Source organism: Clupea harengus, chromosome 10, assembly GCF_900700415.2.
Source record: "Clupea harengus chromosome 10, Ch_v2.0.2, whole genome shotgun sequence".
In the NCBI taxonomy this organism is placed as follows: domain Eukaryota; kingdom Metazoa; phylum Chordata; class Actinopteri; order Clupeiformes; family Clupeidae; genus Clupea; species Clupea harengus.
The window spans coordinates 8,002,121-8,017,534 of NC_045161.1; the positions used below are offsets into that span (position 1 = coordinate 8,002,121).

General features: G+C 47.1%; 2 protein-coding genes across 12 annotated transcripts in view; both read left to right on the forward strand.

The window, feature by feature from the left end:
- Positions 1–9,261, forward strand: part of shroom2a (shroom family member 2a) — a 42,724-nt gene extending 33,463 nt beyond the window's left edge. For 7 of the 11 annotated variants that reach the window (XM_031575213.2, XM_031575214.2, XM_031575215.2 and 4 more), the window contains 5 exons: positions 2,733–3,371; positions 4,542–5,204; positions 5,821–5,995; positions 7,017–7,289; positions 7,638–9,261. In XM_031575213.2, the coding sequence (XP_031431073.1) occupies positions 2,733–3,371; positions 4,542–5,204; positions 5,821–5,995; positions 7,017–7,289; positions 7,638–7,922 (2,035 nt within the window). In that variant the 3' untranslated portion in view covers positions 7,923–9,261. Of the gene's footprint in view, positions 1–1,874; positions 1,938–2,732; positions 3,372–4,541; positions 5,205–5,820; positions 5,996–7,016; positions 7,290–7,637 lie in introns of all 11 variants that reach the window. The other 4 variants (XM_031575218.2, XM_031575217.2, XM_031575221.2 and 1 more) reach the window with 4 other exon arrangements.
- Positions 9,262–9,627: 366 nt separating this feature from the next.
- Positions 9,628–12,467, forward strand: cldn34a (claudin 34a). The gene is made up of 2 exons (XM_012820519.2): positions 9,628–9,885; positions 10,938–12,467. Exon 2 carries the CDS (start codon positions 11,064–11,066, stop codon positions 11,808–11,810), a length of 747 nt encoding a protein of 248 aa, XP_012675973.1. The 5' UTR covers positions 9,628–9,885; positions 10,938–11,063; the 3' UTR covers positions 11,811–12,467.
- Positions 12,468–15,414: the final 2,947 nt, after the last annotated feature.

Genomic DNA, 15,414 nt, shown 5'->3' on the forward strand with positions numbered 1-15,414 from the left:
CTTTTGTGTTTGTCACGGTTTCATATTGCTGCGCCCTTTTTGTGTAACTGGAAGCACACAGTCAGTGGTATGAGTGTTAATAGACTAGCATTTGGCATTGGGTGCTTTGCTTATGATCACACCCATGTGATCTGCAACTGACATGTGGTCTTTCATGGGTATCCTCTGCCTGCCCCCCTTAGCTGAACTTTATTTTTGTGACATGTAATGTTTCTTTACAACTGCAGCATGACCTTTGCATTCATCATTGTCTTATTGTATCTCACACCTCCTGTGAAGTTTTATCTACTTTATTGTTTGGACTTCCTGTCTCTTGTTAGAGAGGGAGCAGCGATATAGACCATGTTTCTCTCTCCCACTCAGTAACTCCTACCAAAGCAGATAAAATGAACAATCCAGACAGTACAATTTAATAACCTATGCTTTGGGTTTCCAGAGTTAAATAAAAGACCAAATGACTGATTTGAAGGGCAGAATTCTAAGAGACTAGACTTGGATCCCAGTAGTATTGAACCAGAGCTCATCACATTGAAAGTATTTCCACATCAATAAACAGGGCCGCTGACAGACCTTGGCGCTTGCATTTGAAAGCTTTATAGACAGAACCTCAGATCTCGGTAGAGCAAAGAACCTCAAAGGATCCAGCTTATTCATAAATCAGTTCTACTATCAGTTACTTCAGCTGAAAAGAAATTAGTTGCAACAAAAGATTGATAGTCAGCAGAGAGGGGGAATTTTTCTTTTTATAAGTCGCAACAATTCTATTATCCATCCAACTGGCCTAGTATTAAACCTGTTATGGTGCATATTCGGATGACACATACTAACACACATAGGAGCATGAAAATGACTTTTAAGTGGTCAGAAGTATTTGGGTTAGGTTTAAGGGGAGTCAAAGCTGGATATTGCTAAATATGTAGCAACTAGATTAAAATGTTATACAATCGTGTCATGGATTTCTCCATAGCATTCAGTACAGTCCTATTCAAGCCTCTCCTTCAAAAGGTTGTTTTGACTTTTTCCATTTGCTTGATCTACTATGGCCAGTGAATGATTTGGCTGTCAGAATACTGAGGGCCATCTTTATCAGGTGTTAGGCCATAGCTCAAGATCAGGCCTTAGTGTATCTCAATGGTGCTAATTTGTTTTTGATTTAAAACTCAGTTTTAACCCCTGTTAGTTTTGATTCTTGTGCACTGTTTGGAAAAAGTCCCTTTAATTACACTTGTTAATAGGTCTGATACCACCAGTTGATTGACTTATCACCAGTAGCAATGATTTGGATTAGGGAGGGAGGTGGAGTTGAAGAGAGGTGTGTGTGGTTTAGCATCGAGGCTTAGGTGAAGAACAGGGCTCCTGCCAGATGCAGACTGGTAATGATGCGTCGGCTAGGTGCTGCGGCCGCCACCACGTGGAGCCTTGATTACAGGCTGCTGAGACACCGGGCGGAGGCGCACGCCTCGGCACGCTCGCTCGCAGACACCACGTGGGTTCGCACGGCCAAAACCATCCACGTGCCCCTCTCTTCGCATGGCATTCTCTCTCTCTTCGCTCCTCAGACTCCTCACACGCCACCCAGAGCTGCCTCTGCTCAGCACCACCCCAGAGTGATCATTACCCCGCTCCCCTCTATCCTACATTTCCCTCGGGATTAATAAAGTATCCATCTATCTAGCTATCTAGCTATCCAGTAGGAGATGCATCTTATACAAATAAATAAAATGTGTTTAAGTGCTGTGTTAAAAAAACCCTGAATGGCTGTTTATCTTTGTAGGCAGTAAGAGACACCATCTTTTGTCTCCTCCTCTCTTGTCTGGTCTCTTCCAACACATATTTTTGTGTTTTCCCCCCTTTTCCCCTTTACTGCTCTAAAGTCGTATTTTCTTTTCATCTTCATTCAACTCGGAGTGCAGCCAGTGGTTCTTTGTGCCTGACAGGTACTCTTATACATTCTTTCATCTTACTTGAAGCACCAGCAATATTGGCTGTTTTTTCCCTCTTTCTTTTATGCCTGCTGTCCGCTTTGTAAAATGTGGCCTCCCTTACGCTGTTGTACCCTCTCAGAGCTTTTTAGCCCGAACCATCCTCACAAAAATAGATGCCTTTGAGAGCCTCCTCTTTCCAGTGCTACTTCTGCAAGTCTGCAGGATGTCCCGGGGTATATTTTGGGAACAGGCCCCTTAATGACCACTGGGGTTTTTTTTTTTTTTTTTTTACAAGACATCTAGACAAGCAGCCCGTTTGTCCCCACCTCACCACCACCATTCATAAATCTCGAAATCATTGACAGTCCCGAGTCGAAATATGTGATGAAAACAATGGACAACATTTGTAAAAAATAAATAAATAAATGCATTTACTCGAGCAGTGGCAGAGGGAGTAGAAGCGATAGTTCATTACCCACGGTGCCTGGCGGGGCTGTGGGAACACAAATATGCCGTCTGCTGCGGACGCAAGGCTGGACGTCAGCAGCCCGGCGCAGAGGCTGAAATGTGGGAGAAATGTCCTCTCTCATATCGATTTACACTAAACACAGTGGAGCTTTGTGTGCCGCATGGGGATGAAGAGGTTTACTAGAGGGGGCCCAGAGAAAAGCTGGGTTTGTTTGGTGCAGCCCTCAGATGTAGCATGCTTACTGGCCAACATATCTTAGAAATGTGCTTAGCGCTTGTGAAAAACTGTGTGTGTGTGTGTGAGAGAACCCTTCAGTAATGTTTCATTTTTTGTCTCAGGTTGTCTGACAGAGGACATAGTGAGTTCTGCGTGAAAGAGAAGCCAGTAGAACCCAACCAGTTCCCAGAGCTGCCCCCTCCTTCTCCTCCACCACCTCCTCCTCCTCCACCCCTAGTGCCTTTGGAGAACCCCGACATCCTAGCCTGGGATGCTCCTCTCCCTCCTCCTCCTAGTCCTCCTCCGCCTGCACTCCTCCCTGACCCAGTCGACCCTGCACTGTGTCACTTCCACCTGCACCCCCATCCTGATCCCCAGTGGAAGAGACAACCACTGCCCCGCCCAGACAGGTACCAGCATCCAGACACCGCACCCTCTCCCAGCGACCCCCAGCACTTCACCGTCTCTGGCTTCCAGGGCGGAGTCCCCGGCGATCACTCCCCCAACACGGAAGCTGACCGTGCCCTCTGTCCACACAGGGATCTGGAAGTGCTGAAGAAGAAAGAGGAGGAGGAGGAGGGCCAGGAGGAGCCGAAGCAGAAGCCGGAGCCTGTGCTGCCCCCGCCCCCACAGCCCTCCCACGGGGCCCCGGCACTGGCCAAGCCCACCATGGAGGGCCAGCGCTCGCCCTCGCCCCAGTTCTCTCCCCAGAGACTGACCGACAAGCCCCCCGTCTCCCTGCAGGATGAAGCCCCTGGAAGGTAAGAGCAGGGCTCCGCCCGAACCCACTCCGTCTGGCCGTTGTCTGGTGCCGTCTGCTCTCGCTACTCTGCTTTCCCACATTCTATGTGTTTTCCTCTTTCCCTCACTCTCTCCGACCATCTCACTCCCTCTCCCTTTCTCGCTCTCTCTCTCTCCCCCTCTCTCTCTCTCTCTCTCTCTCTATCTCTCTCTCTCACTGTCTCGCACCCTGTCCACATATCCTGCAGAACTGCTGCAGAAGCAGTGGAGTTTTCCACTTCTAAAACCACACAGCTGGATTGCTGTTTTTTCTTTTTCTCTTTTTTTTTTTCCCCTCCTGCCGCTGGAGTCTTAAATTTATCACTGGAAAGAGTCCGTCTCCCCAGCCCAGTAATTTAATGACGGCGCTCCACCACGTCTCTCCTTATTGTATTCATACACACACAAGAGGCTTATTGATAGCCCTCCGCACTGTAAGCGGCATGCTTGTGTGTGTGTCTGTGTTTCTGTGCATGTGTGTGTTCTATTCATGAAACATGTTTGAGGAAGCCATGGACAGGTCACTAGTTAAATACTTTATTTATTTATTTTTTCAAACGTCATAGAGGAGTGCTGTGGGTTTTTCCGTGTTTTTCCCTTCTCCTTTCCTTCGTCTTATTTTGCGCACTGGTCTCAGGGAAAGGGCTGGTTTTGAGATTTGTACAGTGCAGCATTCCACCGCGGAGGAGCCAAACGCGCTAGGGAGGAGTCCGGCGGCCTCGGTGTGCCAGGATGTTGGGCATGGGAAAAATGAGAAAAGAGGAAAAAAAAAAAAAGAAGAAGAAGAAGAAAAAGAGAGAAAAAAAGAAGAGAGCGCCCTAATGTCATCATGTCATATGACTCTTAATCAGTCTCTGAGTATGGATGGGCTCTCCAGTCTGACTGTACCGCTGCCTCTGCTCACAGGAGTCCACAGAGAAGTCGGCTCCTCAGCCGCTCCTAACTGACACATTTAATGCTGTGGTCTGTGCGTCCGCATCCTAGGCTGACCTTTTGTAAAGGAATTATTTATTTTATTTTGTATAATTATTCGCTGATTTTACAGCCATGTTCGTGGGAGCTTTTCTTTTTTCTTTTTTGAAGTCTTAAATGGATGGATGTACAGTGAACTCAAAGCTCATTGCTCGCGTCTTTGTGTCTCTCTCTTACAGGATGGAGAATGTGACGGAGAACAACAGCGCTGTCAGGAAAGTGCCCATCAAGATCGTCCACACCGAGAGCGACACGGAGAAGGAGAGCAGGCAGTACCTCCACCCACACAGCCTAGGTGGTGGAGGTGGAGGTGGAGGAGGAGGAGGTGGTGGAGGCGGAGGCAGCGAGGCTCCTCAAGCTCCTACGGGCCCCGGGGCGACTCACCTTACCAGCCTGGCTGGCCCAGAGCAGTCCTATTCAGTCTTCTGTGCCTACTCACGACAGCAGAGGGTCCTGGGGCCCGAGCCCAAGTCCTCGGACATGGGGGCCCAGCGGGGGCCATCAGAGCCCAAGGGAGAGACGCACAAGGGGCCCCTGGGCGAGCACAGGCCCTCGGAGGCCCCGCCGGTGGACTCCCGCCACGTCCCTCACCCCAGCAACAACGGCGTCTCGTCCGTCAGCACCCGGCTGCGGTCGGCGGAGGACGAGAAGAGAGAGGAGCTGGCGAGGGACATCATCGACAAGGACAAGTCTCTGGCCGACATCCTGGACCAGAGCAAAAGGAAGACCACCATGGACCTGATGGAGGGGCTCTTCCCCCAGGGAGAGCAGCTTCTGGAGGGAGCCCACCAGCGCAGGAAGGCTGCTCCCAAGCAGGCCTCTCCCCGAAGTGCAGAGGAAAGGTGGGCAGCCTCTACACCCCTCAACTGGGCAGACCACTGTTTGGATAACATGAAATTCAGAGTACCAAAGCATTGGATAGATTTCTTTTAGTTTTTTTAGCCTTTTTAAATAGTGGGTTGTATGCTCAAATTGTTATGCTGAAGATGGATCGGGATTTGCATTGTCTTGTTTTTTTTAGCACTATTCTGTATTTATAACTAGTACACCAATATTTGGGCCAAATCCTTTGAAGTCAGGATTTTTAAAAAAAGCACTCTGAACGTCTGGTCTAGTCTTTTGGTATTGTATTTTGTCCTCGAATCGTTGACCTCACTCCTTGATTTCCTTTGCTGTTGAATATGCTGGGTGGAATGTGAATGGTGTATCAATCAGGACAGAGGCAGTTGGACAACTGAGGCCATCTGCTGGCAGAATTAGGAACTCGCAGAGTGGTTTACTGCACTCTATTTCAGTCACACATTTGTCTCTGCCCCGGGCTGAAACGTTTGAATGGGCAGTCTCATAGGACTGTATCCCAGTCATAGCATGACCTGTACCAGTGAAGCTCAGTGCCCTATTGTCTCTTTCCTCTTGGCTGATGCTCTTTGGTCTTGTTTACTTGTTTACGTACCTCAGGAAAGAGGAGGCGAGCACCATGGCAGCTGCTGTCGCCCTGGCGACCAGTTCCACCTACTACAGCACGTCGGCTCCCAAGGCGGAGCTCCTGAACAAGATGAAGGACATGCAGCAGGAGGAGAGCGAGGAGCATGACTCGGAGGAGGAGCTGGACCACGACCTGGCCGATAAGAAGGTACCTGCGACCTGTTGCTGCTCTCACGCCGCATGTTCATTTCTGTTATCCACTCAGTCTGCCCTAGCCTGACGATGTCATACTCATAATTCTAGTCAGAATATGAGTCTGATACCGCTCCAATGGGCTGTGATTATGGGGCGTGTTTCAACCGAACCAGGAAAAATAATGCCTCTTCGCTCAATTGGATACATCCAGAACCAATCAGAGCAACGTAGTATGACCATAACGTAGACCATGGGGCCAGCTGATACATTAAACTTTTACCGGATCCCGTAGGAAGGACGGCAAAAACATCTTTTCGATCGACAAATGCCTTGATCGCGTTTCTCTGTTCCTCTTTCAAAATGAATGTGCTGTCAATGTCTTCTAAAACAGACTCGAATCACCACATTTCAGCTCTCCAACGGCAGCCATGTTTGTTGAAAACGAATTCACCCCAAAAGCTCTTTGGTGACGTGGTTGATTACGTCACGGTTGATCATCTGTCCATCATCGTATAAAGCCCGCCTTGACAATTTGATTGGTACGGCAATGTCTGTACCGCAGATCATTTCTCCTCAATGGAGTAATGCCAGACCGACCTTCCCAACCAAAAAATGTGTGGGCGGGGCTAAGTTCGGTCTGGTATCCAGGCTAAGTCTGCCCCTCTACTCCTCACTCATTCACCCACTGTCTGCCATTCTCATGTTCACACTGTCGATTTCTTAGTCTTTCTCCTCCTTTTTTTTTCTCTCTGACTCACTCACTCACCACTGTACTGTTTATTCTCTTGAACAACAAATCGGGAATTCTCTCTCTCTCTCTCTCTCTCTCTCTCTCCCTCTCTCGCCCCCTCTCTCTTTGACCCTCTTTTTTACTCTTACATACTCCTCCCACTCAACTTCGAACCCCAAAGCCTTACTCTTCTCCACACTTTATCAGGTCTGTGTATATGAAGGGTGATGCCTGCATGATAAAACAAGTACCCACCTAACCCCTCCCACCTCCCATCTCTCCCCCCCCCCCTCCCCCCCGGCAGCACGAGCTGATTGACAGCCTGAGCCGCAAGCTGCAGGTACTGCGGGAGGCGCGCGAGAGCCTGCAGGAGGACATGGAGGACAACAACGCGCTGGGCCAGGAGGTGGAGGCCACTGTGCAGCAGGTGTGCAAGCCCAACGAGCTGGACAAGTTCCGCATGTTCGTGGGCGACCTGGACAAGGTGGTGAGCCTGCTGCTGTCGCTCTCCGCACGGCTGGCCCGTGTGGAGAACGCCCTCAACACCCTGGAGGAGGACGCCTCGCCCGAGGAGAGGGTGAGCACAATGGGAGGGGGGAGGGGAGGAGAAAGAGGGGGAGAGAATAAGAGAGAGAAAGAGACAGAGAATGAAAGAGAGAATGAGAGAGAGAGAATGGAGGCTGATAGAGAGTGGATAAAGGGGGGAAAAGAGGCTAAAGAGATGGAGAGAATGGAAAAGGAAGACAGGCTCAGGGGATAGAAACTTTCGGACATAAAAGAGTTCAGGGGATAGAGGCAGAGAGGATAAGAGGAAGGATTGTCTGAAGAGTCTGGAAAAAAAAATCACCAGAGGAAAGAATGACAAAGATTCTTGTCCTGCTATCGTCCAGATCGGAGTCATTAATTGTGTCCCGTTTCTCCTCAGCGGATCCTGACTGACAAGCGCAAGCTGCTGATCCGCCAGCACGAGGATGCCAAGGAGCTGAAGGAGAACCTGGACCGGCGCGAGCGCGTGGTCTACGACATCCTGGCCAGCTACCTGGATGAGGAGAGCCTGGCCGACTACGAGCACTTTGTCAAGATGAAGTCGGCCCTCATCATCGAGCAGCGCAAGCTGGAGGACAAGATCAAACTGGGCGACGAGCAGCTCAAGTGTCTGACGGACAGCCTGCCGCTGGACCAGAGGCTGACCCTCGGAGCAGACATCTAGACTGTGTCAACATTCCGTCTAGACCTCCGTCTGGACCGCTTCCTGTACCCCTTAGACCCCTATCTTGACTGGGCCCAGTCCTTTCCCCTATACCAGACATGGTCTGATATTATTCAGATGCCATTGAGTGCTTATAACTGACTGCTCTCCGACCACACTTTGACCCCCGGACCAACCACTGTTGCTCTTCTGTCTGACGTAAGAAAAGCCCTTAACCATGACTCCCACACTGAACTGAATGAACTGTCTGACTGGGTTAAGAATGCCGTGGCACACCTTGCACCCTTAGGGCACCCCAGCAGACAGTGGACCAACCAGACTGACTACTCCCTGACAAACCACTGCTTGGCTTCTCACAAAGCAGATTAGCTTCCTGACCACTAGAGGGCGACGTGACATGAGCGTATTCGTCTAATTGACCACTTGTTACATTGTTAAAGCTGTGTTTCTACCTGTCTGTCTGACACAAACAAACAAACGCATACACAGACACACACACACATGCATCTGAGGAAGTAACTGAACTGAGATCAGTGTCATATCAGTGAGCTTCAGGGCACACAGTTTTCTTCTCATGTTCATGATCTTGTTCAGTGTCCCTCTCACACTCAGTAATCGTATTCAGGGATACCACTAAAGCCTGACGGTTTTGCAACAGGGCAGCACATCTCCAAAAAAAACAAAAAATAAAACGGACTCTCTTAGATGGTGCATTATTTCATACCGCATTGTTCTGTCTTTTTGTGTCTCGTTACAAAATAAAATAAAATCCATGTTGTTGTTTTTTTTAGTAATTTATTGTAGCCCTTTTAAACTTGTACATAAACTAGAGTAGGCTACAGTAGTCTTTTCTTCCACACACCTGATTTTAGCCAGGCCAAACTTATCACATCGGTCAGTCACTATTGTGTAGCTGCTTATCTTTAACATTGCTTTAACTCTTACTGTAATTGCTACATTGCTAAGGAACCCGAGACTTGCCTAAAACCGTTCCATTTTACTCCACTGTGGATTCAATGCTTGTCTATAAAATACCAGCTGCCTTTTGCTCTGCTCATTGTCTCATTGTGTTCTGTTTCTTCTGTCTTCCATGCCTCGTTACTGTGTCATGCATGAGGGGAGGTGTGTATATATACTGGAAAGTCCAGTGTTATAAGTGGAGTTGACGTTCGTTATAGAGGAACTACGAGAATCTAACTTCACATTGCATTCAGCTTAGTAGATGGACTTATGTGAATGTATGTGGTGTGTGACGATATTTGATGACAATTATTTAAACGATATGGAGCGTTTAGTGCTTCAGTACAATTTCAACAAAATAAAGGTAATCATTCAAAGAGTGTGCCTCTATGTACGAATGTGTTTCCCAAGTGTTTTACAGTGGTATTCATTTAGCAATCACACACCCTTTTAAAGGCAATGTAGATAAAAGTCCTACATTTCCTACAAGTGTTTTACCACACTACACAGTACAGTACAATGAGGTGGTATAATATTTAACTATTTCTTTGAGACTTTCCTTAAGCCAAGGTGAACGAGACCTTGACATGTTTATGACACGCCTGGTTGTAAAACTGACTGTGCAGTCGTAGTTGTCTTTCAAGTGTGTGTACACGTTTACCAAAATCGGACCATTTGAATGTCGGACCATTTAATATCTAAATTGATCTCATCATAACATGCGACGTCATGTATACTGCTGTAGGGAAGAGCAGAAGTAAAGTTACTAATACTGATCATCTGATGCTGCTGGACACCACTCCCCGCCCCCTTGAAGTGGTGTGTTTAATGGTAAGTCAATCATTAACCCAGGCTTTATTTACTCTGAGCGTGTAACATTGGATAGGTGCTTTGTCTAACTGCGGCAGTGAAAGCAACAGGTGGTTCTGTTTACCTCCCGTCCTGCTGTTCTGGTAGCAGCTGCCTGTCACTGCTGAGATTCAAGACCTCCATGCTGTGAAAGGTACAGTCATATTCATATTATCTTTGCACTTCTTTTTCCTGCTTAGGTGCGGTTATATTGTTTCCCCCCCCCCAAACCTTTGATGCAACCCATTCCTGACAATCAATGTGTATTATTCAAACATTATCAGAGAAGTGTAGCCTAAAAAACTGGTGTAAAAATGATTATTAGTATTGTCCTTTTGCCCCGTCAGTACTAGTTGTTCTAACCTGCTAGTAAAGGTGATAAGAGTCTTCAGATAATGTCCTCTTGGACATGGAGTTTCAGATAGTGGTCTGAATCGACCATAATTAGAACATCTCAGTTGTGAATGTAACTAAATCTACAAATATTCCTCAGTAGATTTGACATATGATTGTAAAGTTGCTTTGAGGTGAAAAAGGGATATTTCCAGCCAAGACGGTCATTATTCTCCTTGAAGTACGCCATAGTGTTCCATGGTTCTCCATCTTATTGGAGTTGTACTGTACATGAAGAGTTAATACACCGTTACAATTCCCCCATCTCCAACTCATCGTGTCGGAGCGCTAGGGTTACAGTAAATGACCTCTCAGGTTTAGCTTAAGGCATTCCTGAACCCCAGGTGTGCAGTCAGTCATGCAATGCTTCTCTCTGCCCCCCACCTCCCCTCTCTGATTTTACTGCTGGCTATGGTAGATGTGTGGTTTCACACAGGAATGTTGTGAGACATTCACTGAAAGTTGCCTTGTATCGTCGTTAATCAGTATGTTCAGTACACAGAGTTAGTAAGTGCAGTCTCACTTTTATGAGGAACTAAGATCATTGTTTGATTACAAACCAGTTGCCTTCCAATGTTCCCCTTTTTTAGTTTGGATAGAGAAGTAAAACAGTCTGGTGAACTTTTTCCATATTCAAAACGCAATTCCAGTAGAATGCTGACTACAATGCAGCTATGCAATGCATCCATATTTTCCGTCCAATATAGGTACACAAAATGCTTTCTTTCTTGTGTAACTTTCTTTCCATGTGTAACTCGCATATACTCAAGAGATCTCTATTCTTCTCTCTTGCTCTCCTTTCTCTTTCTTTAGGTTCAGTCCCCATGAAGTCCTCATTGCTTGTGGGGCCCAGCAGCCTCGACTCAGAGCGCGAGTGAGTGATCTTCAGGCCTCTGGTTCCAGTAGCTAGTGCTCTTCTCCTGAACCCGGGCTTGCGTGATGGCGTACCTAGCCCACACGGCTCACCTGCAGTTCCTGGGCCTGGCGATGGGAGCCGTGGGATGGCTCATGATCCTTTGCAGTGCTGGCATCAATGAATGGAGGCTGTGGTACGTGTCCGACAGGTCGGTCATCACCTCCGGGGTGGCCTGGGTGGGGGTGTGGCGGGCATGTTTTTACACTCACACCATGAACACGGCGGAGTACTGCAGGGCCCTGGCCGTCACAGACTCCTTCCTTCCTGTGGAGATGGTCCTGGCTCAGATTCTCATCATGATGGCCGTGGCCGTGGGCCTCCTCGGGAATGTAGTCGGCGGGTGTGCCATGAGGAAGGTCTACTTTGGGTTGGGGAAGAGACGCAGTATAAACTTGACCTTCTGGTCTGCAGGGACTCTCTACTTGCTCACAGCAACGAGTGCTCTCGTGCCCTTGTGCCTGACCACGGCGGCAGTGTTGAACAACCACACCATCGCTTTCCCCCCGGAGTACGACTTTCCCCCAGCCCCGTCGAGCCAGGGCATAGGCTCAGCCATCGGGGTTGGCATTGGAGCATCAATCATGATCGCCTGCGGTGGACTGCTCTTCCTGTGCTACAGGTACCCAAAGAAGGCTGAGACCAGCATTGAGACTAATGGTCACTTGGTTGACTCAAAGTCTCAGCCGTCCGTGGGCCTCAGCCCCATCTCAGAAAGTGGTCCCAATAAGGGGGAGGTAAACCCAGCCTTTGAACTAGAGGAGAACCCCTGATCCTCACCTTCAGCTCCAGATAGCAATGGAGAACCTCAGTGGTTGAGACTTGCTGAATGAAAGCTGTGAAGGCTAAAATGAATCACGCCACTATTTGCAATAATGGACTTCAGATGTGAAAGACTGCTGAATACGTTGCTTGCTTGCATGCACAGATTTATAATAGCAGATGTTTGAATGGATCAGTACATTCTCGAACACTCCTTAAAAGATATGTAACTCTTTAGCTCCTTCAATGACATGTTACATTTAATTACCTGATGCTGTTCAATACAGGACTATCAATCTCCTTTTCTCAAATGTATTTATTTCATTCAGAAAGAATACAAACTAGTAATCAGTTGATAATACAAAATAAAGGGAATGTAATTCACTTCTGACAGAACCATGAGTTCCCTGAGAGCTCATTTGCTTAGAGGGACATTGTATTCCCATCAGGGAAGAAGCACGTATGCCTATTGTTTGTCTGCTGATTGTAATAAGTGTTGGTTCATATTCCTGTCTGGAGGTTAATTCCAGATCCAGACAAAAGTTTATTGTTATGGAAAAGAATGTACATAACATTGTAAATCTAATGTGGAACTGTATATTGTTTATGCACTGCGTCCGTTATCCAAGGTAATATTCAAATATAGATTTTTGAATGTATCCTCTGAACCATTTCTTCGTCTTCGTTCTTATAAATGTCAGTCTTGAGTCCGGATGATGCTGTTGACACGCAGAGTTTCACCCCATCCGCACAGCACACCGGATCAACGTTACTGCTGTCACCATTGGTATCATAGACCTATACATGTCTATGATTGGTATCGCTGATATAATCTTGAAACCGGAAAGAAGGGGTACAGCGCTGGTAAGGTGAGCACAATTACCAAAGAGCCCCCTGCAGGCTGCTGTGTGCCCTGCTGGGGAGCATAATGAACTCTGCCAGGGACTCCCTGTGTGATGCCGGCTCTTGTTAGGGATTTTTTCCCTCCGCTGGCCCTCATCGACTCCTGTTTTCAAGCGTGCCAAAATGTAATCTTATCAAAATTAAATATTAATTTCGACAGCAAGCCCTGTGAGAAGTACATGATTTGCTGTTGTTACAAAACCACCTAATCCCCTGGATCATACAATGAGGGGAAATTATTTCTTGCTAATTAAAATTGATTTGATATCCAGTGGGGAATTGGCACACTGATGTGCCTACTGCACAGTTTTCTTTGAAATGAATCTCATCAGGGTGTTTGTCCCATCATAAATAATGTATTGTATCCCTCGAGTTTTATTATAATAGTGGCAATTAAAGTTCTGAATTCTAAAGTTTATAAATCATGGTGCATTTTGCAAGTTTTTTGTTTAGTTTATTTTTGTCACCTATTGCTAGCCAGTAGACAAAAGGCAATTTACACCAACAAATCATGAGCTAGTCTCATGCTCTCTGCCCTGTCATCTTCACTTCTTCCAAAAAAACAAAATAGTCTGATTTATTCAAAACATTTGGGGTTTCATTGTCCAAACACAGAACCTACAAACAGACAGTGAGACTGAGGCATCCTCCCGTCCTCCTCCTCCTCCTCTGCCCAGCTCAGGGCCTCTCTCACGGGCCTGAGGTATTTCACTCTCGTGACAGTGAGTGGAGGCTGTTGTTGGCACAGTGGCGAGGCCCGTTGTGAAGCTCTTGGGGCAGAACGGAGCCTCCATCACAACTTTGTGATTGTTGCCCAGAGACGCCGAGCCCACAGGTCTTCTCTCGCCCCGCACCGGGGGTGGTCTGGCCCAGAACAAAAGAGCTTGTTCAGCCCAAGCTCCGCTCAGAGTGAATGGACCTGGCAGGCCTGGTACTGACGTCAGCGCTACTATGATGTGGTACGAATGAAACGAAAGCTGACAACTGTGGCACTTCAGAGGAACCTGGAAAGTTTTGACTGAGGAGTCACCGTGTGCTACACCAACCAAAACACAACTGCAAGGAGGTTTGAGGAAGAGTGCTAAAGTTGGAGCAGGGCACAGAAAGAGAAATACCATTCAGTGACTTTCAGTGTAAATTCTCCCTCCTGTTTTTATCTTTCCTTATGCAACAGTATGGACAACATGGTGTGGTGAATGATTCACAGGCATCTATTTCTTCACTCATTATTACATCTTCAAAGATATGTCTCCAGTGGTCCAAGGGTTGAATCGATTGTATCATGGTTGACTCACCAACTCCTTATCCATTCAGATATAATATCAGAGACCATTACAGTAATCATGGTTGTGGTAAAGACTATAGTTCATGGCAATCATGGCTGTGGTAGGGACTGTCTCCTGGTAATCGTGGTTGTGGTGCAATTTATTTTCATTCGTGGGAAAATTGAGTTGGAAGAAAAATACTTCTTATGTACCACATTATTACTTCCTACGCATTACTTAATAGCCTTTCCATGTTTGTGAAATACAACGGAAAAAAAGGCAAGGAGTGAAATTTGTTGTAAAGATTGGGGTGAGATGGTTCCTCAAGATATGGAGAAAACATTATCGCCGGTAGATCACACTGTTATCCCTCAGGAGATAGGAAGATGGATAACAATAACCCTCTCGTCACTCTCAGCAACACAGTTTACGACTGTCATTTACTTTTGTTGATCATTGACCTAAGGTAACAACGTGGATTGCAATGACTCTTTAAATACATCATAATAATAACCTGAAAAGTACACACTTAGTGCATACTAATAAAGCTCCTTCCCAAATGCACACGTAGAGCACATAATCCTGACAGAGGATGGAGGGGACGGAATAAACCAGGAGCCTGAGAGGAATGCAGAGGATGTGTGAGGGGTATGACCATTAGGCCCTGGGCAGGAGCCAACACGCATCATTAATGTCCGTTTGGCTTCTCTGACGGAGAGATACCACTCTGGCATGCCAACGCTTTCTCCAGCCTTTTCGCCAGTCTGTCAGTTGGCCTCAGAGGCCCCCCGCCATGGGCATCCCGTGACCTCAGGGCTTGAAACTGCCACTGTGATAGCAGTCGCTCAGAATCTAATTAAGAAATGTTTGATGCTAACACACAAGAAGACAGACTTGGTGGGTGGACTTTTATCACGCTGACCTTGTGGTTGCACTTTAATTACCCAGTTGACAGGAATTACAGAGCGAGCAAATTTCATCGCTGGTAGTTTATTTTCTTTAGGAGAAACAGATGGTCACCAAGCGGGTGAACATAATGGAATTGATTACAATGGAATCTGTCAGATTTATGCGATACCATTTTATATTATGCTGTCAAATGCCACTCTATAATTTGTTTACAGCGTCTTAAGTGGGATGGAGTCGTGCCATTTCCCATCCACACAGCTCTTAGTCAACGCCAACTAGCTCTCAGTCCCCCAAGCAGTCGGATTCAGGGGTCCTAATCACAAAGAACACATAAACACAATTTTTGGCAATCATACTGCTGCGATGCAGCAGCTCCTATCAGCAGGAAGGCGAACGGGTGCGTCCTAATGGGCCATCTGGCTGAGTGGCGTCGGGAGGTCTCCAGGACACACGGGGGACGTCGCTGGTTGGACAGAGCTTGTCATGTTGGTTTGCAGTTTTTGCGGCTTCTATCCCCCATGTATTTTGGTTCGGTGAT